Raw genomic sequence first — 24883 nt, forward strand, 5'->3', positions numbered from 1 at the left:
CAGATTTGTACCTTGTCAGCTCCGGGATTCAACCTTGCAACCTTACAGTTAACTTGTCCAACGCTCTAACCACCTGCCTTACATTGCACTCCACGAGGAGCCTGCCTGTTACGCGAATGCAGTAAGAAGCCAAGGTAAGTTGCTAGCTAGCATGAAACTTATCTTATAAAAAACAAACAATCATAATCACTAGTTAACTACACATGGTTGATGATATTACTAGTTTATCTAGCGTGTCCTGCCTTGCATATAATCGATGCAACGCTGGGGGATGATTTAACAAAAGCGCATTTGCGAAAAAAGCACAATCGTTGCACGACTGTACCTAACCATAAACACCAATGCCTTTCTTAAAATCAATACACAGAAGTATATATTTTTAGACCTGTATATTTAGCTAAAAGAAATCCAGGTTAGAAGGCAATATTAACCAGGTGAAATTGTGTCATTTCTCTTGCGTTCATTGCACGCAGAGTCAGGGTATGTGCAACAGTTTGGGCCGCCTGGCTTGTTGTGAACTAATTTGCCAGAATTTTACATAATTATGACATAACATTGAAGGTTGTGCAATGTAACAAGAATATTTAAACTTAGGGATACCACCCATTAGATAAAATACAGAACGGTTCCGTATTTCACTGAAATAATAAAAGTTTTGTTTTCTAAATGATAGTTTCCGGATTCGACCATATTAAAGGCTTGTATTTCTGTGTGTTATTATGTTATAATTAAGTCTATGATTTGATATTTGATAAAGCAGTCTGCCTGAGCGGTGGTAGGCAGGAGCAGGCTCGTAAGCATTCATTCAAACAGCACTTTTGTGCGTTTTGCCAGCAGTTCTTCCCTGTGCTTCAAGCATTGAGCTGTTTATGACTTCAAGCCTATCAACTCCCGAGATTAGGCTGGTGTAACCGATGTGAAATGGCTAGCTAGTTAGCGCGGTGCACGCTAACAGCGTTTCAAATTTCACTCGCTCTGAGACTTGGAGTGGTTGTTCCCCTTGCTCTGCAAGGGCCGCGGATTTTGTGGAGCGATGGGTAACGATGCTTCGAGGGTGGCTGTTGTCGATGTGTTCCTGGTTCAAGCCCAGGTAGAAGCGAGGAGAGGGACGGAAGCTATACTGTTACACTGGCAAAACTAAAGTGCCTATAAGAACATCCAATAGTCAAAGGTACATGAAATACAAATGGTATAGAGAGAAATAGTCCTATAAATACTATATTAACTACAATCTAAAACCTCTTACCTTGGAATATTGAAGTCTCATGTTAAAAGGAACCACCAGCTTTCATATGTTCTCATGTTCTGAGCAAGGAACTTAGACGTTAGCTTTCTTACATAGCACATATTGCACTTTTACTTTCTTCACCAACACTTTGTTTTTGCATTATTAAAACCAAATTGAACATGTTTCATTATTTATTTGAGGCTAAATTTGTGTATTATATTAAGTTAAAATAAGTGTTCATTCAGTATTGTTGTTATTGTCATTATTACCAAAAAATAAATAATTGTCAGATTAATCGGTATCTGCTTTTTTTGGTCCTCCAATAATCGGTATCGGCGTTGAAAAATCATAGTCGGTCGACCTCTAATCAAGACTGGTCCCAACTGACCGGCCCACTGGTCCCAACTGGCCGGCCCACTGGTCCCATCTGCCCTGCCCACTGGTCCTATCTGGCCGACCTGTTTCTATTGAAAAACTTGCTGCCTATTCTGGCAATTGGCGTATCCAACAGTCTATTCCAAAGTCTCACCATGCCTTCCATCTCACCTCACAGGGTTTCCAGCCCATTTCCCCAGTTATTTCCAGTATAGGCCCAAACTTGTGGATACCCCAAAAAAATAACATACTGCTCTGTTATAGACGTGCTCTATTATGGACCATAGTCCAGAACAGGACACATGCATGTCTGACACAGTTTGGAATGCGCGGCAATACCAGTGGTGGGTGTTCATGTATGCAAAGGGAAGCCAGGCTTCCCCGAAAAATGTACCAAGAAAAAAATGAACAAAATGATTTGTCTTTCGTCTCTCTGTTTCATTAATTTCCTTCAATTTGCTAGAGGCTGAATGTATCTCACCGGAGAAAGCATCAGAGCGAACGAAACAGCGCCCCTCTGTCTCAGTATGTGTAGCCATCTATGTGTAGCCATCTATCTGATGCTGTCTGGTCAAAAAGAGTTTGACATTTTACCGCACGGAGCATTGAATACAAGGGAAGCCAGCAAGCATTTGGCCTCCCTTGAATTTTTTTTTGCTAAGCTGAGTGAGCTGAGCTCAGTTGTGAATGGTCCTGACACACCAAAAAAAGTGTCAAGGGAAGCTAGTTTAGATTTGACTTCAGACCAATCGCATCACCTCAGAAGCCAAATGTCAATTAATTAATTATAAAAGTGATTATGTCTGTCTGGGTGTGTATATCTGTCTCTGTGTGTGGGTGGGTGGGTGTGTATATCTGTCTGGGTGTGTCTTTGTCTGTGTGGGTGTCTGTCTGTCTGTGTGTATATCTGTCTGGGTGTGTGGGTGGGTGGGTGTGTATATCTGTCTGGGTGTGTCTTTGTCTGTGTGGGTGTCTGTCTGTCTGTGTGTATATCTGTGTGGGTGGGTGGGTGTGTATATCTGTCTGGGTGTGTCTTTGTCTGTGTGTATATCTGTCTGTGTGGGTGGGTGTGTACAGTTGAAGTCAGAGGTTTACATACACCCTAGCAAAATACATGTAAACTCAGTTTCATAATTCCTGACATTTAATTCTAGTAAAGATTCCCTGTCTTAGATCAGTTAGGATCACCAATTTATTAAAAAAATGTGAAATCTCAGAATAATAGTAGAGAGAATGATTTATTTCAGCTTGTATTTCTTTCATCACATTCCCAATGGGTCTGTGTCTGTGTGTGTGTCTGTCTGTGTGGGTGTGTATGTCTGTCTGTCTGTCTGTGTGGATATGTGTGTGTGGGTGTGTCTTCCTGTGGGCGTGTCTGTCTGGGTGTGTCTATCTGTGTGGGTCTGTCTGTCTGTCTGTCCGTCCGTCCGTCCGTCCGCCCGCCTGCCTGGCCGGCTGGTGTCAGAGCTAGGTGATGTATGGTGGGGTGCTGATGGGGGAACGTTGTTTGTGGTGTATGTGTCTGTTATGAAGATTTTGGGTTTGCAAAACAAGTGTGTGTGAGAGGGAGATAGACTCTCTGTAGAGATCTGTTACATCTCATTTGGGCTGGCATAATGAATCAACCAAATGGCCTTGTGTACCTGAGATGAGAGACTGACGGACAGGGAGACGGATGGACACAGAGAGAGAGAGTGTGTGTGAGAGAGAGACAGACAAGGCCCGTGTCTGTGTTAATGTTTTTATCTTCCCTGCTATGCAGCACATCATAATCTCTCCTGTTGAATAAAGACCTGCTCTGCTCTATCAGTGGTAATCTGCACCTCATTTCCAAAGATCCAGCAGCAAGACTTCTGCAGCAACAGCCTGTGACTCAAAGACAACTCTGCTTTTTAGTGCTGAGTGCTGTCGACTCACTTTAGGGAGAATTTGAGGTTTTCTTACAAGATAACATTCCCTTGATCTCTTGGATCCTCCAAGAATATTTGAGCCTTTGTGTCTGTGGTGTTTCTTGGATTCCTTTGTGGGATAGCAGGCCTCTTGTTTTTCTATCCGTTTTGAGATGCTGAAGTGATATCAACAGGCATGTGCTCCTTCACTCTTAACTGTGATAATGTCACCCCCCCAGCCTCACCAGCGCAGGTCAGTAGGTCAGCAGCTGTCTAAATGTTTGGTGAGAAAGTCATTTAGGATGTGTGACCGTCACTGGGACTATGACAATGTTGACAATGACAATGTCTCTCGTGTTATTCATTTAGACTACGCTATGGGATTTTAATGGCCGACTCGGCTGACTTGCGATATCGTTACAAAGCTGCACTGCAACATATTTAGTTTGAGCTCATATTGAATTTCAACAATTGATTGTTAGACCCTGAGCAGTTGGTACTTCTCAGTATTCAAAAAGGGATTATGAGAATATTAATTTTAGGTTTAGTGTTATTTTGTGGTCGGATGTTTAAATCTCTCACGCTCTCCAAATAGAGACGATTATAATGATGATGATGCTTCCTCCTTTTTGGTGTTGACCAGAGGGAGGGACTGAGAAAGAGGAGGTGAGAAAAGGAGAGCGAGAGAGAAATTGAGCGTTAGTGCGCCTAGAGCAAAACACAGATAAAAATAGAGAAGTTTCTCTAGACTACAGACTTTAGTGTGTTAATGGTTGACACAGACAGTATTGTTTGTCTGCTAGCTGAACACAGTAGAGCAGAGCAGCATGCCCTGAATGCAGACACTACCGAGAGAGGGAGAGAAAAGGGGGGACAGCACTCCTTTAGTAACCTGCCAGCCATACAAACCCCCATTTTGAGCCCCAGAAGTGCAGCTTCAACCTCTAACTCTAGTGGAATGCTGTGTGTGAGAGCTAGAGTTACGTTTGTTTGTTTTACTTTCTCAGTTCCTTAACTGGCTTCATAGAGAGAGAAAGGCAGGCAGTGTGGTGTTATCCATACCCTCTGTTTTCCACTTGATGTGGTCGGATGGGATATTTCTTGGCTGAAAGAATCTTCTGTGTGGGGAAAAACATTTCCGGGGGGCTCCCGAGGGGCGCAGCGGTCTAAGGCACTGCATCTCAGTGCTTGAGGCGTCACTACAGATACCCTGGTTCGATTCTAGGCTGTATCACAACCGGACATGATTGGGAACAATATAGGGCGGCCCTGTCGTGTCCTCAAGAGACCTACAGTCCTGTCCTCAAGAGACCTACAGTCCTGTCCTCAATAGACCTACAGTCCTGTCCTCAAGAGACCTACAGCCCTGTCCTCAAGAGACCTACAGCCCTGTCCTCAAGAGACCTACAGCCCTGTTCTCAAGAGTCCTACAGCCCTGTCCTCAAGAGACCTACAGCCCTGTCCTCAAGAGACCTACAGCCCTGTCCTCAAGAGACCTACAGCCCTGTCCTCAAGAGACCTACAGCCCTGTCCTCAAGGAACCTACAGCCCTGTTCTCAAGAGTCCTACAGCCCTGTCCTCAAGAGACCTACAGCCCTGTCCTCAAGAGACCTACAGCAATATATAGAAGGTTTGAGGGTTTCTGTTGAAAAATACGTCTTATTTTAGAGAAGCATCTCTGTTAAACAAATAGGCACCGGCTGTACTTTACCCTGCCTGTTACTGCAGAAAAACATTCAGCAAGTTTCCATTTCATTTCCTTAATTCCTTGTTTTAAAGTAAGCTTGATAGGCATCTTTAAAGAGAAAGGGGAACTCAGAGGGAGAACCTGGATGGATATGAAGACAAAGAGAAAAAGAAAAGGGACTCAAAGATGAGAAAGAGAGAGGCAACTCAGAAGATATATAACAGATTCAAGCAGCACTTGTAGATGAGAAATGAGAGGAAACCAAAAATACAGAGAAGCCCTCTAAATTATGCAGTCTGTCCATCCGACTGCTTCCCATTTAGGAGAAAAACAAGACGGATCAATTTTACTCTATGTCAGACCATTAACATCAACCCGTGGGACCATCACTGTTTCCATGGCTACACCGCCCGCCATATTCTGTTGATTAACACTGACTGTTTTAATTGGAAGGTTTCCCTCTCGCCACGTCCCCGCGAGAAAACCACTGATTGGTTTAGATTAGACGCTACTGGAAGGTCTGGCGAGCATCGGGCACTGACCCATGGAACTGACAGTGTCCTCTCTTGGATTTCTCCGACTGCTTGCACCATGTTCAAAACTAGATTAGTCCCAGTTGGTTAGCTGTGGCATTAGCGAACTAGCTGATGGTATTTTCTGTGGTATGATATCTGTGGTATTAGCAAGCTAGCTGATGGTATTGTCTGTGGTGTTAGCTAGCTGATGGTATTGTCTGTGGTATGATATCTGTGGTATTAGCTAGCTAGCTGATGGTATTGTCTGTGGTATGATATCTGTGGTATTAGCAAGCTAGCTGATGGTATTGTCTGTGGTGTTAGCTAGCTGATGGTATTGTCTGTGGTATGATATTATCTGTGGTATTGCTAGATAGCTGATGGTTTTGTCTGTGGTATGAAATTATCTGTGGTATTAGCTAGATAGCTGATGGTTTTGTCTGTGGTATGACATTATCTGTGGTATTAGCTAGATAGCTGATGGTTTTGTCTGTGGTATGATATTATCTGTGGTATTGCTAGATAGCTGATGGTTTTGTCTGTGGCAACATAACTCAATGTAACTATAGTATATAGATGTATATAGTCATGGAAGAGCACTGCAAATTACTTTTATGACCAGTAGAGAAGAGTGAGAATGAAGAGAATGAACCTGTTATGGTTGGTATAGAATGAAGAGAATGAACCTGTTATGGTCGGTATAGTCGAACCTGTTATGGTCGGTATAGAATGAAGAGAATGAACCTGTTATGGTCGGTATAGAATGAAGAGAATGAACCTGTTATGGTCGGTATAGAATGAAGAGAATGAACCTGTTATGGTCGGTATAGAATGAAGAGAATGAACCTGTTATGGTCGGTATAGAATGAAGAGAATGAACCTGTTATGGTCGGTATAGAATGAAGAGAATGAACCTGTTATGGTCGGTATAGAATGAAGAGAATGAACCTGTTATGGTCGGTATAGAATGAAGAGAATGAACCTGTTATGGTCGGTATAGAATGAAGAGAATGAACCTGTTATGGTCGGTATAGAATGAAGAGAATGAACCTGTTATGGTCGGTATAGAATGAAGAGAATGAACCTGTTATGGTCGGTATAGAATGAAGAGAATGAACCTGTTATGGTCGGTATAGAATGAAGAGAATGAACCTGTTATGGTCGGTATAGAATGAAGAGAATGAACCTGTTATGGTCGGTATAGAATGAAGAGAATGAACCTGTTATGGTCGGTATAGAATGAAGAGAATGAACCTGTTATGGTCGGTATAGAATGAAGAGAATGAACCTGTTATGGTCGGTATAGAATGAAGAGAATGAACCTGTTATGGTCGGTATAGAATGAAGAGAATGAACCTGTTATGGTCGGTATAGAATGAAGAGAATGAACCTGTTATGGTCGGTATAGAATGAAGAGAATGAACCTGTTATGGTCGGTATAGAATGAAGAGAATGAACCTGTTATGGTCGGTATAGAATGAAGAGAATGAACCTGTTATGGTCGGTATAGAATGAAGAGAATGAACCTGTTATGGTCGGTATAGAATGAAGAGAATGAACCTGTTATGGTCGGTATAGAATGAAGAGAATGAACCTGTTATGGTCGGTATAGAATGAAGAGAATGAACCTGTTATGGTCGGTATAGAATGAAGAGAATGAACCTGTTATGGTCGGTATAGAATGAAGAGAATGAACCTGTTATGGTCGGTATAGAATGAAGAGAATGAACCTGTTATGGTCGGTATAGAATGAAGAGAATGAACCTGTTATGGTCGGTATAGAATGAAGAGAATGAACCTGTTATGGTCGGTATAGAATGAAGAGAATGAACCTGTTATGGTCGGTATAGAATGAAGAGAATGAACCTGTTATGGTCGGTATAGAATGAAGAGAATGAACCTGTTATGGTCGGTATAGAATGAAGAGAATGAACCTGTTATGGTCGGTATAGAATGAAGAGAATGAACCTGTTATGGTCGGTATAGAATGAAGAGAATGAACCTGTTATGGTCGGTATAGAATGAAGAGAATGAACCTGTTATGGTCGGTATAGAATGAAGAGAATGAACCTGTTATGGTCGGTATAGAATGAAGAGAATGAACCTGTTATGGTCGGTATAGAATGAAGAGAATGAACCTGTTATGGTCGGTATAGAATGAAGAGAATGAACCTGTTATGGTCGGTATAGAATGAAGAGAATGAACCTGTTATGGTCGGTATAGAATGAAGAGAATGAACCTGTTATGGTCGGTATAGAATGAAGAGAATGAACCTGTTATGGTCGGTATAGAATGAAGAGAATGAACCTGTTATGGTCGGTATAGAATGAAGAGAATGAACCTGTTATGGTCGGTATAGAAGGAAGAGAATGAACCTGTTATGGTCGGTATAGAATGAAGAGAATGAACCTGTTATGGTCGGTATAGAATGAAGAGAATTAACCTGTTATGGTCGGTATAGAATGAAGAGAATGAACCTGTTATGGTCGGTATAGAATGAAGAGAATGAACCTGTTATGGTCGGTATAGAATGAAGAGAATGAACCTGTTATGGTCGGTATAGAATGAAGAGAATGAACCTGTTATGGTCGGTATAGAATGAAGAGAATGAACCTGTTATGGTCGGTATAGAATGAAGAGAATGAACCTGTTATGGTCGGTATAGAATGAAGAGAATGAACCTGTTATGGTCGGTATAGAATGAAGAGAATGAACCTGTTATGGTCGGTATAGAATGAAGAGAATGAACCTGTTATGGTCGGTATAGAATGAAGAGAATGAACCTGTTATGGTCGGTATAGAATGAAGAGAATGAACCTGTTATGGTCGGTATAGAATGAAGAGAATGAACCTGTTATGGTCGGTATAGAATGAAGAGAATGAACCTGTTATGGTCGGTATAGAATGAAGAGAATGAACCTGTTATGGTCGGTATAGAATGAAGAGAATGAACCTGTTATGGTCGGTATAGAATGAAGAGAATGAACCTGTTATGGTCGGTATAGAATGAAGAGAATGAACCTGTTATGGTCGGTATAGAATGAAGAGAATGAACCTGTTATGGTCGGTATAGAATGAAGAGAATGAACCTGTTATGGTCGGTATAGAATGAAGAGAATGAACCTGTTATGGTCGGTATAGAATGAAGAGAATGAACCTGTTATGGTCGGTATAGAATGAAGAGAATGAACCTGTTATGGTCGGTATAGAATGAAGAGAATGAACCTGTTATGGTCTGTCTGTGGTATGGTATTAGCTGTGGTGTTAGTTAGCTAGCTGATGGTATTGTCTTAGACAGGGCAGGGCCACGGAGGGACAGCATCCTGAAAGGCTGTAATATACTGTATGAATGACCCACAGACGGGCCTTAGGGATGGGTGTGTCACTGTGTCAGAAGTCCTCTGTCTCCTGTCTGTTAGTTTCTTTTATTGCTTTGGTTATTTATTTATTTATAGATAGTAGATTTTTTTGACGAGCAATGGACATTAGACAGGTGGAAATCTGTCCTTTGGTCTGATGAGTCTAAATTTGAGATTTTTGGTTCCAACCGCCTTGTCTTTGTGAGACGCAGAGTAGGTGAACGGATGATCTCCGCATGTGTGGTTCCCACCTTGAAGTATGGAGGAGGAGGTGTGATGGTGTGGGGATGCTATGCTGGTGACGCTGTCTGAGTTTGAGTTTGAGTTTATTTTTATTTTTACAGGGACAGTGCACATTAATCAACGTTTCAGTGATTGGTTTGCTCTTAGTGGGGCTATCATTTGTTTTTCAAAAGGACAATCACCTTAAACACACCTCCGGGCTGTATAAGGGTTATTTGACCAGGGAGAGTGATGGAGTAGTTCATCAGATGGCCTGGCCTCCACAATCACCCGACCTCAACCCAATTGAGATGGTTTGGGATGAGTTGGACCGCAGAGTGAAGGAAAAGCAGCCAACAAGTGCTCAGCATATGTGGGAACTCCTTCAATACTGTTGGAAAAACAGTCCTCATGAAGCTGGTTGAGAGAATGCCAAGAGTGTGCAAAGCTGTCATCAAGACAAAGGGTGGCTACTCTGAAGAATGTATGAATATTTTGATTTGTTTAGCACTCTTTTGGTTACTACATTATTCTATTTGTGTTTTTTCATAGCTTGTATGTCTTCACTATTTTTCAACAATGTAGAAAATAGTAAATATAAAGAAAAACCCTTGAATGAGGGGGGGCCCCGAGGTGTGAGGGCGCATGCTGAATAGCGTGGCATTGATTATCATTAGGCCTGTCAGACTGAGAAACACAAGCAGACACACTCACACAATACACACACAGAGACAGCAACATATGCTGTATGGCGTGAAATCCTGCTGAGAGGCGGAGAAGGACCTGTTAGTGCTGGTCTTTGTTGGGCATGTCTTTCTACTCTCACTGTCCGGTTGAAAAACGTCACAGAGGAATTTGTGTCTGATACAAGAATGTGAGAAGCCCTTGTATTGTATTAAACATTCCCTCACATAAGAGTGCAATGGAAGTTTTAATGTCACGAAAATGCGGCATAGGATTTCTTCAAAATGAAACTAATTTGCGTAACTTTGAATGCATTTCTTTTTTTTCTCTTTGCTTTTACAATTTATTTATTTATATTATATGAAAGTGCACTTTAGAGCATACTCTCACTTCCACCTAATCTTGGTCTGCAAAAGCTCATTATAAAATAACAAGTGCCACCCCCCTCCCCAACCCAAAATTCCTCATTGTATTATTATTCCAGAGTGAGTTTTTCCCATTCTCTTATCAAATGATTTATTCTGGAAATGCCTCTGGCTCACACATGAGAATCCTCCCTGGGAAGAGTTCTCAAGATCCAGCTGTGCTCACGTGTGTAAGGCCACTCACAGAGAAGGTGGTGTTCCACGTGCGTGTGTAAGGCCACTCACAGAGAAGGTGGTGTTCCACGTGCGTGTGTAAGGCCACTCACAGAGAAGGTGGTGTTCCACGTGCGTGTGTAAGGCCACTCACAGAGAAGGTGGTGTTCCACGTGCGTGTGTAAGGCCACTCACAGAGAAGGTGGTGTTCCACGTACGTGTGTAAGGCCACTCACAGAGAAGGTGGTGTTCCACGTGCGTGTGTAAGGCCACTCACAGAGAAGGTGGTGTTCCACGTGCGTGTGTAAGGCCACTCACAGAGAAGGTGGTGTTCCACGTGCGTGTGTAAGGCCACTCACAGAGAAGGTGGTGTTCCACGTGCGTGTGTAAGGCCACTCACAGAGAAGGTGGTGTTCCACGTGCGTGTGTAAGGCCACTCACAGAGAAGGTGGTGTTCCACGGGCGTGCCAGAGTGCACTCGTCTCTCTGACTATCAGCCTGCCGCTAGCAAGCCACACACTGCTCACAGAGGTAGCATTATTTTCCTGTGCGGAGGGATACTGTACGGTGCAGATGGAGGCTGTGATTCTGCAGGGGTCCCTGAGTCTGCAAGCCCATGGTGCTGCGCTGAGTCGGCGGGTCGCAGCTGCAATGGGAGCCGGTGTGTGTGTGTGTGTGTGTGTGTGTGTGTGTGTGTGTGTGTGTGTGTGTGTGTGTGTGTGTGTGTGTTTGCTGGGCCAAAAGTAGGAGGCCTCTCCGCTGCAGTCCAAACACATTCCTACTTTAAATGGCTTTTCCATTTTGTTATTTTCTATGGCAGGGAATAGAATGTTCTCTCGATTCTTTCTCTCTCTTCCAAGACTCTGTTTTTCTCCTATTAAGACTGGAGTGTGGAGTGCTTTCTTGTTTCAGGCAGGAGAGGAGAGCACTCTCTCTGTGGCTTGGGGCTTATTGCTGCTGGGTTCATTTAGTCTCACACAGAGGTCAGGAAGGTGGTTTTTCACAGTCTAAAATATATGAAATAATGTAGCTGTCTTTGGTGTCTTTGGACAGACTGGGAAGAAGATGAGATGGAAGAGTTATTCTGCTTTTCTTCCGAGTTAGCTTCGCATAGATATCCTCGTTTGATTGTATATTAACTTAAATTATTTAAGTTGTTGGTGTTATAGGCTTGTAAAGGACAAAATGCATAATGGACTAGGGAAGGGGATGAGAGTTACTATTCTTGGACTAAGGAAGGGAAAGAAGGAGAGTTACTATTCTTGGACTAGGGAAGGGGATGAGAGTTACTATTCTTGGACTAGAGAAGGGGATGAGAGTTACTATTCTTGGACTAGGGAAGGGGATGAGAGTTAATATTCTTGGACTAGAGAAGGGGATGAGAGCTACTATTCTTGGACTAGGGAAGGGGATGAGAGTTGCTATTCTTGGACTAGGGAAGGGGATGAGAGTTACTATTCTTGGACTAGGGAATGGAATGAGAGTTACTATTCTTGGACTAGGGAATGGAATGAGAGTTACTATTCTTGGACTAGGGAAGGGGATGAAAGTTACTATTCTTGGACTAGGGAATGGGATGAGAGTTACTATTCTTGGACTAGGGAAGGGGATGAGAGTTACTATTCTTGGACTAGGGAAGGGAAGGAGAGTTACTATTCTTGGACTAGGGAAGGGGATGAGAGTTACTATTCTTGGACTAAGGAAGGGAAGGAGAGTTACTATTCTTGGACTAGAGAAGGGGATGAGAGTTACTATTCTTGGACTAGGGAAGGGGATGAGAGTTACTATTCTTGGACTAGGGAAGGGGATGAGAGTTACCATTCTTGGACTAGGGAAGGGGATGAGAGTTGCTATTCTTGGACTAGGGAAGGGGATGAGAGTTACTATTCTTGGACTAGGGAATGGAATGAGAGTTACTATTCTTGGACTAGGGAAGGGGATGAGAGTTGCTATTCTTGGACTAGGGAAGGGGATGAGAGTTACTATTCTTGGACTAGGGAATGGAATGAGAGTTACTATTCTTGGACTAGGGAAGGGGATGAGAGTTACTATTCTTGGACTAGGGAAGGGAAGGAGAGTTACTATTCTTGGACTAGGGAAGGGGATGATAGTTACTATTCTTGGACTAGAGAAGGGGATGAGAGTTACTATTCTTGGACTAGGGAAGGGGATGAGAGTTACTATTCTTGGACTAATGAAGGGGATGAGAGTTACTATTCTTGGACTAGGGAAGGGGATGAGAGTTACTATTCTTGGACTAGGGAAGGGGATGAGAGTTACTATTCTTGGACTAGGGAAGGGGATGAGTGTTAATATTCTTGGACTAGAGAAGGGGATGAGAGTTACTATTCTTGGACTAGGGAAGGGGAGGAGAGTTAATATTCTTGGACTAGGGAAGGGGATGAGAGTTACTATTCTTGGTCGGATGGAGCTCGAACCTCGTCATCATCATTCTTCCACCTGTGTCCCTTCACTCAGTGCTGTTCAGGGAAACATGATTAAAACATTTCTATAATTGTTGCCCGCAAACCATAAATAATCATGAAGGGGTGGGGGAGAATATAGAGTTGCCATAGTGACATGACGGTATTCAGTCTGTAATTATCTGCTGTGTGTGTCTCTCACAAGCCTACAGAGAGAGAGGCACACACTAGAGATACCCGAATCTCGATCTCGGACCGTAGCGGGTCCACATCCAGAATTCTAAATAATGTCACGGGTATGGGTTAATCTGATATGGTTGTCACGGGTCTCGGGTATTTGTAATTTTAAGAATCTTGGCTATTTGTCATTTTAACTGACTTGTTCAGAAAGGTACAGATCTGAGCACGACTGTTGCAGTATAGAGAAAGAAGATAGAGAGAAATTGTATAATTTATGCTGATGCTCTTGCTTTTCATGAGAGTGGAGCGTGGCTCGTGTAGCTTTTTGTAGGCCAGTTATAAGTCATCAAAGTGGCAATAGGCTACAGTCATAGAGCCTCTGTGTGTTGCAAAAGTTAGGAGATAACATGGCATAACTTACTGGATACTCCCTATGACCCATAAACCAGCTTTCTGGACAAACCAGAAAATCAAGAGCCCATCTGAATTTTTATCAAATCCCAATCTTGATGTTTGTCATGCTTGTGTTTTCAGAAGTTGTGGGGTGAGTCATTTAGTGCAGAGACTTGAGGTAGGCCTCAGTTGCCACTGTGAGCTGTTACAGATGGAACAGTTACAGCCCACTGTTATGTTGTTGTTCCTCTCCAGTAGGTGTCCTCTCCTCTGTCTGTTGAGAATCAGGGACAAACCGATCACATCCCAGAGGATACATAGAATGCAGTGGGATGATGTCACACAGTCATTATCATCTCAGTCACTGTATACATTTCTGTATGCCATCCATGCATGATATTATACCCCACCCTGCTGTACGTTCTGCAGTGCTCTACTCTACACCACCACACTACTTTCCATAGCTAGTAACTCCCCTCTCTCCTCTCTGCAGGCAAGGACGAGCTCGTGAATAACCACAGCCTGTGTAACCAAGGTGTCAAGGTAAGGTTCTGTTTACATTCTGCTTGCACTGTAACTCACAGGAGTGATAAAAGTGTATATTTCTCACTCTGGCACTGAAAGTGACATTTAAAGACTAGTTTATTTATAGTATGTATGTTTACATACGTAGCACCTTGGTGTCACTTCTCAGTACTGGTCTTTAGTCTTCACAACTGAGTGCTGATCATTCTAATAATAATCATTTGGTGGGTGTTTTTATGTCCTATGATGACATGTTGACACTGAAGCAGGGGTTGGTTTTCACTCTGCTACTGGCTAGAGTTTCACACCACACACTCTCTGTGTGTGCGTGTTGTTTCTGCTACACAATACTGGCCTGATGTTAGCTCCCATGCTCCACAACTGCATTTGCATAGGAGCAGAGTGGCAAGAGGACTTTTCAGACCCACATAAATACTAGGGTTGGGACGATGCCAGTAATATTTTTTCCTTGGCAAAAATGGAAACACTAAGCACACAAAACTCTTTGGTCCTTACTGTATGTCAAATAGTGTGCGCTATAGCTTGGAAAATACAAAAATGTGACTGGATGACAACATAATGATGTTTGTTTCCAACATTAGGGCTGTTCTCCGCTTTGCGTTTTGTTTCATTGCCACGATACTAACGAGTATCGCAATACCGGCCCTAGTAAACACACATCACTTTGGACGTATGTTTGGCTCTTCTTCTCTGTTCTGTTACTGCTGTCTGCTTGACTGATTGAAAAGGGAAGGTCAAGGTTAGTTAGAGCAATCAGCTACCCTCTTTCTTCTGTCTCTGAGGCCCTCCTTTTCTACCTCTCTCTCTTCCTCCCTCTCTCTCCCTGCCCCACACAAATAGTGTGTGTGTGTGTGTGTGTGTGTGTGTGTGTGTGTGTGTGTGTGTGGGGGTATGTGTGTGTAGGTGTCCAAACTTTACACTGCTACTGATTGTACGTACATGCACACAGTACCAGTGTAAAGTTTGGACACCTACTCATTCAAGGGATTTTCTTTATTTTTACTATTTTCTATATTGTAGAATAATATTGAAGACATCAAAACTATGAAATAACACATGTGGAATCATGTAGTAACCAATAATATTTTAAACAAATAAAAATATTTTTATATTTGAGATTCTTCAAAGTAGCCACCCTTTGCCTTAATGACAGCTTTGCACACTCTTGGCATTCAAATAAGTTATGTTATACTCACTGACATATTCAAACAGTTATAGAAACTTCAGTGTTTTCTACTTCTACTTTGTTTTTCTAGTGTTTTTTAAAACGAATAATATGCATAACCTAGCTTCTGGGCCTGAGTAGCAGGCAGTTTACTTTGGGCACACTTTTCATCCCGACGTGAAAATAGTGCCCCCTAGCTTTTTTTGGTTAGTACATGATTCCATTTGTGTTATTTCATAGTTTTGATGTTTTCACTATTATTCTACAATGTAGAAAATAGTAAAAATTAAGAAATACCAGTAGGTGAGTAGGGTAGGTGTGTCCAAACTTTTGACTGGTACTGTACATACACACAGATATATGCACACATAAACACACACATAAACACACACATAGAGAGAGAGATGCAGTGCCCAGTCCTTAGCAACACTCAGGGCTGCCAGACATCTGGGCCACACAACCTCTCTGGCTTATTTAAATAATTCTGGAGAAGGGTGCCATTCCTCACGGGCTGCCCCCAGGTGGGGAGGGTAGGCAACAACATACCCACCACGCTGACCCTCAACACAGGGACCCCTCAGGGGTGTGTGCTTAGTCCCCTCCTGTACTCCCTGTTCACCCAAGACTGCGCTTCCACGCACGACTCCCAACACCATCATTAAGTTTGCCGACAACACAATGGTGGTAGGCCTGATCCCCGACGACGATGAGACTATAGGAAGGAGGTCAGAGACTGCCAGGACAACAACCTCTCCCTCAAAGTCAGCAAGACAAAGGAGCTGATCGTGGACTACAGGAAACAGAGGGCCAAGCAGGCACCCATTCACATCGATGGGGCTGTAGTGGAGCGGGTCGAGAGCTTCAAGCTCCTCAGTGTCCACATCACTCAGGAATTAACATGGTCCACACACACCAACACAGTGGTGAAGAATGCATGACAACACCTCTTCCCCCTCTGGAGGCTGAAACATTTGGGATGGGCCCTCAAAACGCTCTACAGCTGCACCACTGAGAACATCCTGGCTGGCTGCATCACTGCCTGGTATGGCAAATGCTTCGCAATCGACCGCAAGGTGCTACTGAGGGTACTGCGTACAGTAACACTGTTTTGACTCATCACATACGCTGCAGCTGGCGTGTATTATCTGTCACATTATTCCTAGTTATATGCACATGGATTCGTATAGAGACAAATGATCCTTACTCATTGTGTATTTATTATTGCTTTTATTATTATGTGTTTTACTTTTCTATTTTCTTTATCTCTGCGTTGTTGGGAATGGCTCGTAAGTAAGCTTTTACGAAGCATGTGATGAATAACATTTCATTTGATTTGAATTGAATTAAGCCTAACCCTCTTGGATAGCATTCAGGCAGATATGGCTTACGTGGGGAGGTTACTTATTACATGCGCAGTACGCAAGTTCTGTAGTATTCTCTGAGTGAGGAGACTGCAGCGTGTCTGTAGCACATAGTATGACCCTCATTGCCTGCATTGCAGTCTCTGTTTGCACTGGCTTGCCCCCTTGTGGCTGTTTTAAAACATTGCACTACATTGCAACAACTGCATGAGAACTAGGCAGATCTGTAATAGCACAACAGTAACAGATTTGAAGCGCCGCTATATGATGAATTAATATCCACTGTAATGATATTAGTATGTCTTCTATTGGATTCCATTTTTTATTTGATTTATTAGGATACCCATCAGCCAACGCCGATGACTACAGTCTTAGTTGGGTCCTACACATAACGAAAAATATATTAGACAAAAGACACATTTTGCATTAAAGGATGATGATTTTATGATTTGGAAAGTGGCAACATAACTCAATGTAACTATAGTATATAGATGTATATAGTCATGGAAGAGCACTGCAAATTACTTTTATGACCAGTAGAGAAGAGTGAGAATGAAGAGAATGAACCTGTTATGGTCGGTATAGAATGAAGAGAATGAACCTGTTATGGTCGGTATAGAATGAAGAGAATGAACCTGTTATGGTCGGTATAGAATGAAGAGAATGAACCTGTTATGGTCGGTATAGAATGAAGAGAATGAACCTGTTATGGTCGGTATAGAATGAAGAGAATGAACCTGTTATGGTCGGTATAGAATGAAGAGAATGAACCTGTTATGGTCGGTATAGAATGAAGAGAATGAACCTGTTATGGTCGGTATAGAATGAAGAGAATGAACCTGTTATGGTCGGTATAGAATGAAGAGAATGAACCTGTTATGGTCGGTATAGAATGAAGAGAATGAACCTGTTATGGTCGGTATAGAATGAAGAGAATGAACCTGTTATGGTCGGTTATGGTCGGTATAGAATAATGAAGAGAATGAACCTGTTATGGTCGGTATAGAAGAGAATGAACCTGTTATGGTCGGTATAGAATGAAGAGAATGAACCTGTTATGGTCGGTATAGAATGAAGAGAATGAACCTGTTATGGTCGGTATAGAATGAAGAGAATGAACCTGTTATGGTCGGTATAGAATGAAGAGAATGAACCTGTTATGGTCGGTATAGAATGAAGAGAATGAACCTGTTATGGTCGGTATAGAATGAAGAGAATGAACCTGTTATGGTCGGTATAGAATGAAGAGAATGAACCTGTTATGGTCGGTATAGAATGAAGAGAATGAACCTGTTATGGTCGGTATAGAATGAAGAGAATGAACCTGTTATGGTCGGTATAGAATGAAGAGAATGAACCTGTTATGGTCGGTATAGAATGAAGAGAATGAACCTGTTATGGTCGGTATAGAATGAAGAGAATGAACCTGTTATGGTCGGTATAGAATGAAGAGAATGAACCTGTTATGGTCGGTATAGAATGAAGAGAATGAACCTGTTATGGTCGGTATAGAATGAAGAGAATGAACCTGTTATGGTCGGTATAGAATGAAGAGAATGAACCTGTTATGGTCGGTATAGAATGAAGTTATGGTCGGTATATGAACCTGTTATGGTCGGTATAGAATGAAGAGAATGAACCTGTTATGGTCGGTATAGAATGAATGAAGAGAACCTGTTATGGTCGGTATAGAATGAAGAGAATGAACCTGTTATGGTCGGTATAGAATGAAGAGAATGAACCTGTTATGGTCGGTATATGAACCTGAATGAAGTTATGGTCGGTAATGAACCTGTTATGGTCGGTATAGAATGAAGAGAATGAACCTGTTATGGTCGGTATAGAATGAAGAGAATGAACCTGTTATGGTCGGTATAGAATGAAGAGAATGAACCTGTTATGGTCGGTATAGAATGAAGAGAATGAACCTGTTATGGTCGGTATAGAATGAAGAGAATGAACCTGTTATGGTCGGTATAGAATGAAGAGAATGAACCTGTTATGGTCGGTATAGAATGAAGAGAATGAACCTGTTATGGTCGGTATAGAATGAAGAGAATGAACCTGTTATGGTCGGTATAGAATGAAGAGAATGAACCTGTTATGGTCGGTATAGAATGAAGAGAAAGAACCTGAGTCAGATGTGGCTCACAGGTGTCTTCCTTGATCAATGACCTTTGTGCACTATTCTTTTGATGCCACTGTGTTGATGTTTTCTCTCCCCCCCCCCCCCCCCCTGTTATGGTCGGTATAGAATGAAGAGAATGAACCTGTTATGGTCGTGTGTGGTGCCCTCTTGCTAGCAGGTCCCCTCCCAGAGTGTGATGCATCATGGCTCCGGTGCTCAGTGCCTTGTTAGGGCCGGGGGTCGTGGGGTCAGGGGTCTCCATGGCGACATCGTTAGGCAGCGAGCCGCTGGTCCTTGTGGTCACCCTGATGGCCATCTCTGCCATCGTGCTTCTCTCACTGCTACTGCAGCTGTGTGCCAGCTGCCAGGGGTGAGTGGGACACAATAAAATGAAATGCCAGAATACTGTCGTTTTACTTGCCTTCAGAAAGTATTCACGCCCCTTGACTTTGTCCACATCTTGTTGTGTTACAACCTGAATTTAAAAGATTTTGTGTCACTGATCTACACACAATACCCCATTATGTCAAAGTATAAATTCTTCAGAAATTTGTAGCAATTAATTACAAATGAAAAGCTAAAATGTATTGAGTTAATAAATCTTCAACCCTTTGTTATGGAAAGCCTAAATAAGTTCAGGAGATAAAAATTTGCTTAACAATTCACATAAGTTGCATGGACTCACTCTGTGTGCAATAATTGTTTTTAACATGATTTTTGAATGACTACCTCATCTCTGTAACCCACACATACACCTAACTCTCTGTAACGTCCCTCAATCAAGCACTTAATTTCAAACACAGATTCAACCACAAAGACCAGGGAAGTTTTCCAATTCCTCGCAAAGGGCACCTATAGGTAGATGGGTAAATAAAAAATAAAAAAGCATGAATATCCCTTTGAGCATAGGGAATTTATTAATGACACTTTGGATGGTGTATCAATACACCCAGTCACTAAAAAGATACAGGCGTCCTTCCTAACTCCGTTGCCGGAGAGTAAGGAAACTGCTCAGGGATTTCAACACGGGGCCAATGATGACTTTAAAACAATTCCAGAGTTTGATGGTTGTGTTATGTGATTGCTAAGGATGGATCAACAACATTGTAGTTACTTCACAATACTAACATACATTTCAGAGTGAAAAGAAGGAAGCCTGTACAGATAAAACATCTTCAAAGACATGCATCCTGTTTGCAATAAGTAATACTGCAAAACAACGTGGCAAAGCAATTCCCTTTTTGTCCTGATTACAACGTGTTATGTTTGGGGCAAATCCAATACAACACATCACTAAGCACCACTGTTCATATTTTCAAACATGGTGGAGATTGCATCCTATTATGGGTATGCTTGTCATTGACAAGGACTGTGGACTTTTTTAGGAAAAAGATCAGCGGAATGGAGCTAAGCACAGGCAAAATCGTAGACGAAAACCTGGTTCAGTCTGCTTTCCAACAGACACTGGGAGATAAATGCACATTTCAGCAGGACAATAACCTTAAACACAAGGCCAAATATATATATACGAGTTGCTTACCAAGACGACATTGAATGTTCCAGAGTGGCCTAGTTAGTCTTGCCAATCTATCGCAATACTTGAAAATGGCTGTCAAGCAATGATCAATAATGTAAAAGAGCTTGAAGAATTTTTTAAAGCATAATGTGCAAATGTTGCACAATCCAGGTGTGGAAAGCTCTTAGAGACTTACCCAGAAAGACTCACAGCTGTAATCACTGCCAATCCAGGTGTGGAAAGCTCTTAGAGACTTACTCAGAAAGACTCACTGCTGTAATCACTGCCAATCCAGGTGTGGAAAGCTCTTAGAGACTTACCCAGAAAGACTCACAGCTGTAATCACTGCCAATCCAGGTGTGGAAAGCTCTTAGAGACTTACCCAGAAAGACTCACAGCTGTAATCACTGCCAATCCAGGTGTGGAAAGCTCTTAGAGACTTACCCAGAAAGACTCACAGCTGTAATCACTGCCAATCCAGGTGTGGAAAGCTCTTAGAGACTTACCCAGAAAGACTCACAGCTGTAATCACTGCCAATCCAGGTGTGGAAAGCTCTTAGAGACTTACCCAGAAAGACTCACAGCTGTAATCACTGCCAATCCAGGTGTGGAAAGCTCTTAGAGACTTACCCAGAAAGACTCACAGCTGTAATCACTGCCAATCCAGGTGTGGAAAGATCTTAGAGACTTACCCAGAAAGACTCACAGCTGTAATCACTGCCAATCCAGGTGTGGAAAGCTCTTAGAGACTTACCCAGAAAGACTCACAGCTGTAATCACTGCCAATCCAGGTGTGGAAAGCTCTTAGAGACTTACCCAGAAAGACTCACAGCTGTAATCACTGCCAATCCAGGTGTGGAAAGCTCTTAGAGACTTACCCAGAAAGACTCACAGCTGTAATCACTGCCAATCCAGGTGTGGAAAGCTCTTAGAGACTTACCCAGAAAGACTCACAGCTGTAATCACTGCCAATCCAGGTGTGGAAAGCTCTTAGAGACTTACCCAGAAAGACTCACAGCTGTAATCACTGCCAATCCAGGTGTGGAAAGCTCTTAGAGACTTACCCAGAAAGACTCACAGCTGTAATCACTGCCAATCCAGGTGTGGAAAGCTCTTAGAGACTTACCCAGAAAGACTCACAGCTGTAATCACTGCCAATCCAGGTGTGGAAAGCTCTTAGAGACTTACCCAGAAAGACTCACTGCTGTAATCACTGCCAAAGGTGATTCTAACATGTATTGACTCAGGTGTGTGAATACTTTTGCAGACATTTCTAAAAATCATTTGGAGTATTGTGTGTAGATTGGTGACAAAAACAAAACAAAACAAATCTATGTTTTATTCAGTCTGTAACACAACAAAATATAGAGTAAGTTAAGGGCTGTGAACACTGAAGGCACTGTAGTTATACTGTACTGTAATATAGTTTATTAATCACATTCTCACTTTGGTACCGGCAGACAGACTAACACAGTTGGGTGTCTGCATAATAGACTGCATTATTACAGTCTTCTGTAGACTGTAGTTGAGTCCATACATAACCTCCAAACAGACAAAGTCAAAGCTTTAATCATCTTCTTCCTTCTTCTTCTCCAGGCAAAATAAATCCAATGGCCGCCCAGGAGACCATGAGAACCTCATGAATGGAGTGAGTCTGTCTGAAGTCGTCCTCCTCCCTTTCCTCTTTTCCCTCTTTTAAAGGGTTCTCTCGCTTCCTTAAATTGAAACGGCAAGTCTAAGTTATTCTGCTGAAGTGTATATCTCTCCCTGAAAAGAAATCTGAGAGTTCCTCTTTTCATTTTCTGTCAAGACATTCCTCTCAACACTTCTGTGAGTGAGGGTTGGCCTTGTGGGATACAGGGTTAGTCAATGAAAAGTGGGAGAGAACATGTCAGAGGCAACTTGTCTAGCAGAATGGTTGAGTTGGTGTCTTCCTGGGTTAGACTCTTGGAGAGGAGAGAACAGCTGTGAGTTGGTGTCTCGCTGGGTTAGGCTCTTGGAGAGGAGAGATCAGCTGTGAGATGGCGTCTCGCTGGGTTAGGCTCTTGGAGAGGAGAGATCAGCTGTGAGATGGTGTCTCGCTGGGTTAGGCTCTTGGAGAGGAGAGATCAGCTGTGAGTTGGTGTCTTCCTGGGTTAGGCTCTTGGAGAGGAGAGAACAGCTGTGAGATGGTGTCTCGCTGGGTTAGACTCTAGGAGAGGAGAGAACAGCTGTGAGTTGGTGTCTTCCTGGGTTAGACTCTAGGAGAGGAGAGAACAGCTGTGAGTTGGTGTCTTCCTGGGTTAGGCTCTTGGAGAGGAGAGAACAGCTGTGAGTTGGTGTCTCGCTGGGTTAGACTCTTGGAGAGGAGAGAACAGCTGTGAGTCGGTGTTTTCCTGGGTTAGACTCTTGGAGAGGAGAGAACAGCTGTGAGTCGGTGTCTTCCTGGGTTAGACTCTTGGAGAGGAGAGAACAGCTGTGAGTTGGTGTCTCGCTGGGTTAGGCTCTTGGAGAGGAGAGAACAGCTGTGAGTTGGTGTCTCACTGGGTTAGACTCTTGGAGAGGAGAGAACAGCTGTGAGTTGGTGTCTTCCTGGGTTAGACTCTTGGAGAGGAGAGAACAGCTGTGAGTCGGTGTCTTCCTGGGTTAGACTCTTGGAGAGGAGAGAACAGCTGTGAGTTGGTGTCTCGCTGGGTTAGACTCTTGGAGAGGAGAGAACAGCTGTGAGTTGGTGTCTTCCTGGGTTAGACTCTTGGAGAGGAGAGAACAGCTGTGAGTTGGTGTCTCGCTGGGTTAGACTCTTGGAGAGGAGAGAACAGCTGTGAGTTAGTGTCTTCCTGGGTTAGACTCTTGGAGAGGAGAGAACAGCTGTGAGTTGGTGTCTTCCTGGGTTAGACTCTTGGAGAGGAGAGAACAGCTGTGAGTTGTGAATCTGTTTGTGTTTGTGCATGTGCCTGTGTGCATGCGAGTGAGTGTCTCTCTCTGGGTGTCAGGGGGTGTCGAGCATGAGGCAGTTACATTAGCATACATAATGACCGGAGAGGGAGGGAGGAGAGAGGGAGAGGAAGATGTAGCCACTCCTTTGCCTGAGTGTGGTGTAGAACAGGAGGGATGATGACCCAGGTTAAGAGTTCAGAGGTCAACATTATCCAGGAAGGAATAGACAGAAGGGAGACATGACTTCCAGAGTGGGGAAGGAGTATTAGTTTAATGTGATGAATGCAGTCAAAATATTTACTCTGACACACTCTCTCACGCTAACACACACAGACTGTGTACTGTGGTCTGGAAACAACACCAGATGGGTAGAATGTCTTCCACTTTGGTCTGCAGTATCTGTATATGGAATTGAATGTTCTCAGAGAAGAATCACTATTTTCAGAGCCACAATATTTAATTGACCTTTTCTTTCACCAGTTCACGAGTTAGCACATGAATTGACCTTTCACCAGTTCACGAGTTAGCACATGAATTGACCTTTCACCAGTTCACGAGTTAGCACATTAATTGACCTTTCACCAGTTCACGAGTTAGCACATGAATTGACCTTTCACCAGTTCACGAGTTAGCACATGAATTGACCTTTCACCAGTTCACGAGTTAGCACATGAATTGACCTTTCACCAGTTCACGAGTTAGCACATGAATCGCATAGTAAACTGTTTATTTCAATGGGATTCTGAGTGCATATTCTGAATTATTACACTATCCCCAGCTATTCCATGATGATGAGGACCATGATGGGCATTAGCTATAGCAAAGAACACATTACACTTACAAGGGGTGGTTAAGTGAGATAAATATCTCTCTTTTAGAGAAACTGACATCCTCCTTTCATTCCAATCACATGCTGACACACACACACAGTGACACACACACACAGTGACACACACACACACACACACACAGTGACACACACACACACACACAGTGACACACACACACACACACACAGTGACACAGTGACACACACACACAGTGACACACACACACACAGTGACACACACACACACACACACACACACACACACACATACACACACACACACACACACACACACACACACACACACACACACACTCTGCTCACACTTCCAGGGACATGGAAACGCTTTCATCTGATAGATTGGGTATCTGGTGAGTAACCTTTACGCTGTAATGTTGCGCCTCGCCTGTGAAAGTATTGAAGAGGACTTCACTTAAACAGTGGTGGGTCTGTCACAGAGTGACAGGTTAAATAGGGGCTTTGTCTTCTACTCGACAGCATGATTACTGGTCTCATTATTAGGTTAAATAAGCTCGTTGTCTTTGTCCTCGACAGGCTAAGTGCTGCGCAGCTAACTCCTATGTCTGTAGGAATTCCATCAGATTCAGCCTAGCAACAGTCATTACCAGACACAGCCAATAGGAGGTGCTGTAGAGCTATATATCTCACTGTCCCTTGGTTTTGTGTCTGTGAAGGTGTCTGGAAAACAACAAACAAAGGCCTGCAGTGGCTGCTAGCTCAATGTCCGTTTCTCCCCCCACAATGTCATGGTGTTAATATGAATTCAAGTGTAAATATATTAGATTTGCTCTCAGCCTCTCAGATTGAGGAGTAGAAGGACACTGATTTCATGTGTCTGTAATGTATTTGGCTCCACCTAGCAGATGT

The 24883-nt window shown here is 42.9% G+C and overlaps 1 protein-coding gene across 2 annotated transcripts in view; it reads left to right on the top strand.

Annotated features, from left to right (window-relative positions):
• Window positions 1-24883, top strand: part of LOC139373687 (phosphoprotein associated with glycosphingolipid-enriched microdomains 1-like) — an 82634-nt gene that overhangs the window by 46861 nt on the left and 10890 nt on the right. For both annotated transcript variants that reach the window (XM_071114530.1, XM_071114529.1), the window contains 3 exons: window positions 14028-14077; window positions 18913-19104; window positions 21847-21898. In XM_071114530.1, the coding sequence (XP_070970631.1) occupies window positions 18938-19104; window positions 21847-21898 (219 nt within the window). In that variant the 5' untranslated portion in view covers window positions 14028-14077; window positions 18913-18937. The remainder of the gene's footprint in view (window positions 1-14027; window positions 14078-18912; window positions 19105-21846; window positions 21899-24883) is intronic.

The sequence above is a fragment of the Oncorhynchus clarkii genome, chromosome 18 (genome assembly GCF_045791955.1).
Source record: "Oncorhynchus clarkii lewisi isolate Uvic-CL-2024 chromosome 18, UVic_Ocla_1.0, whole genome shotgun sequence".
NCBI lineage: Eukaryota > Metazoa > Chordata > Actinopteri > Salmoniformes > Salmonidae > Oncorhynchus > Oncorhynchus clarkii.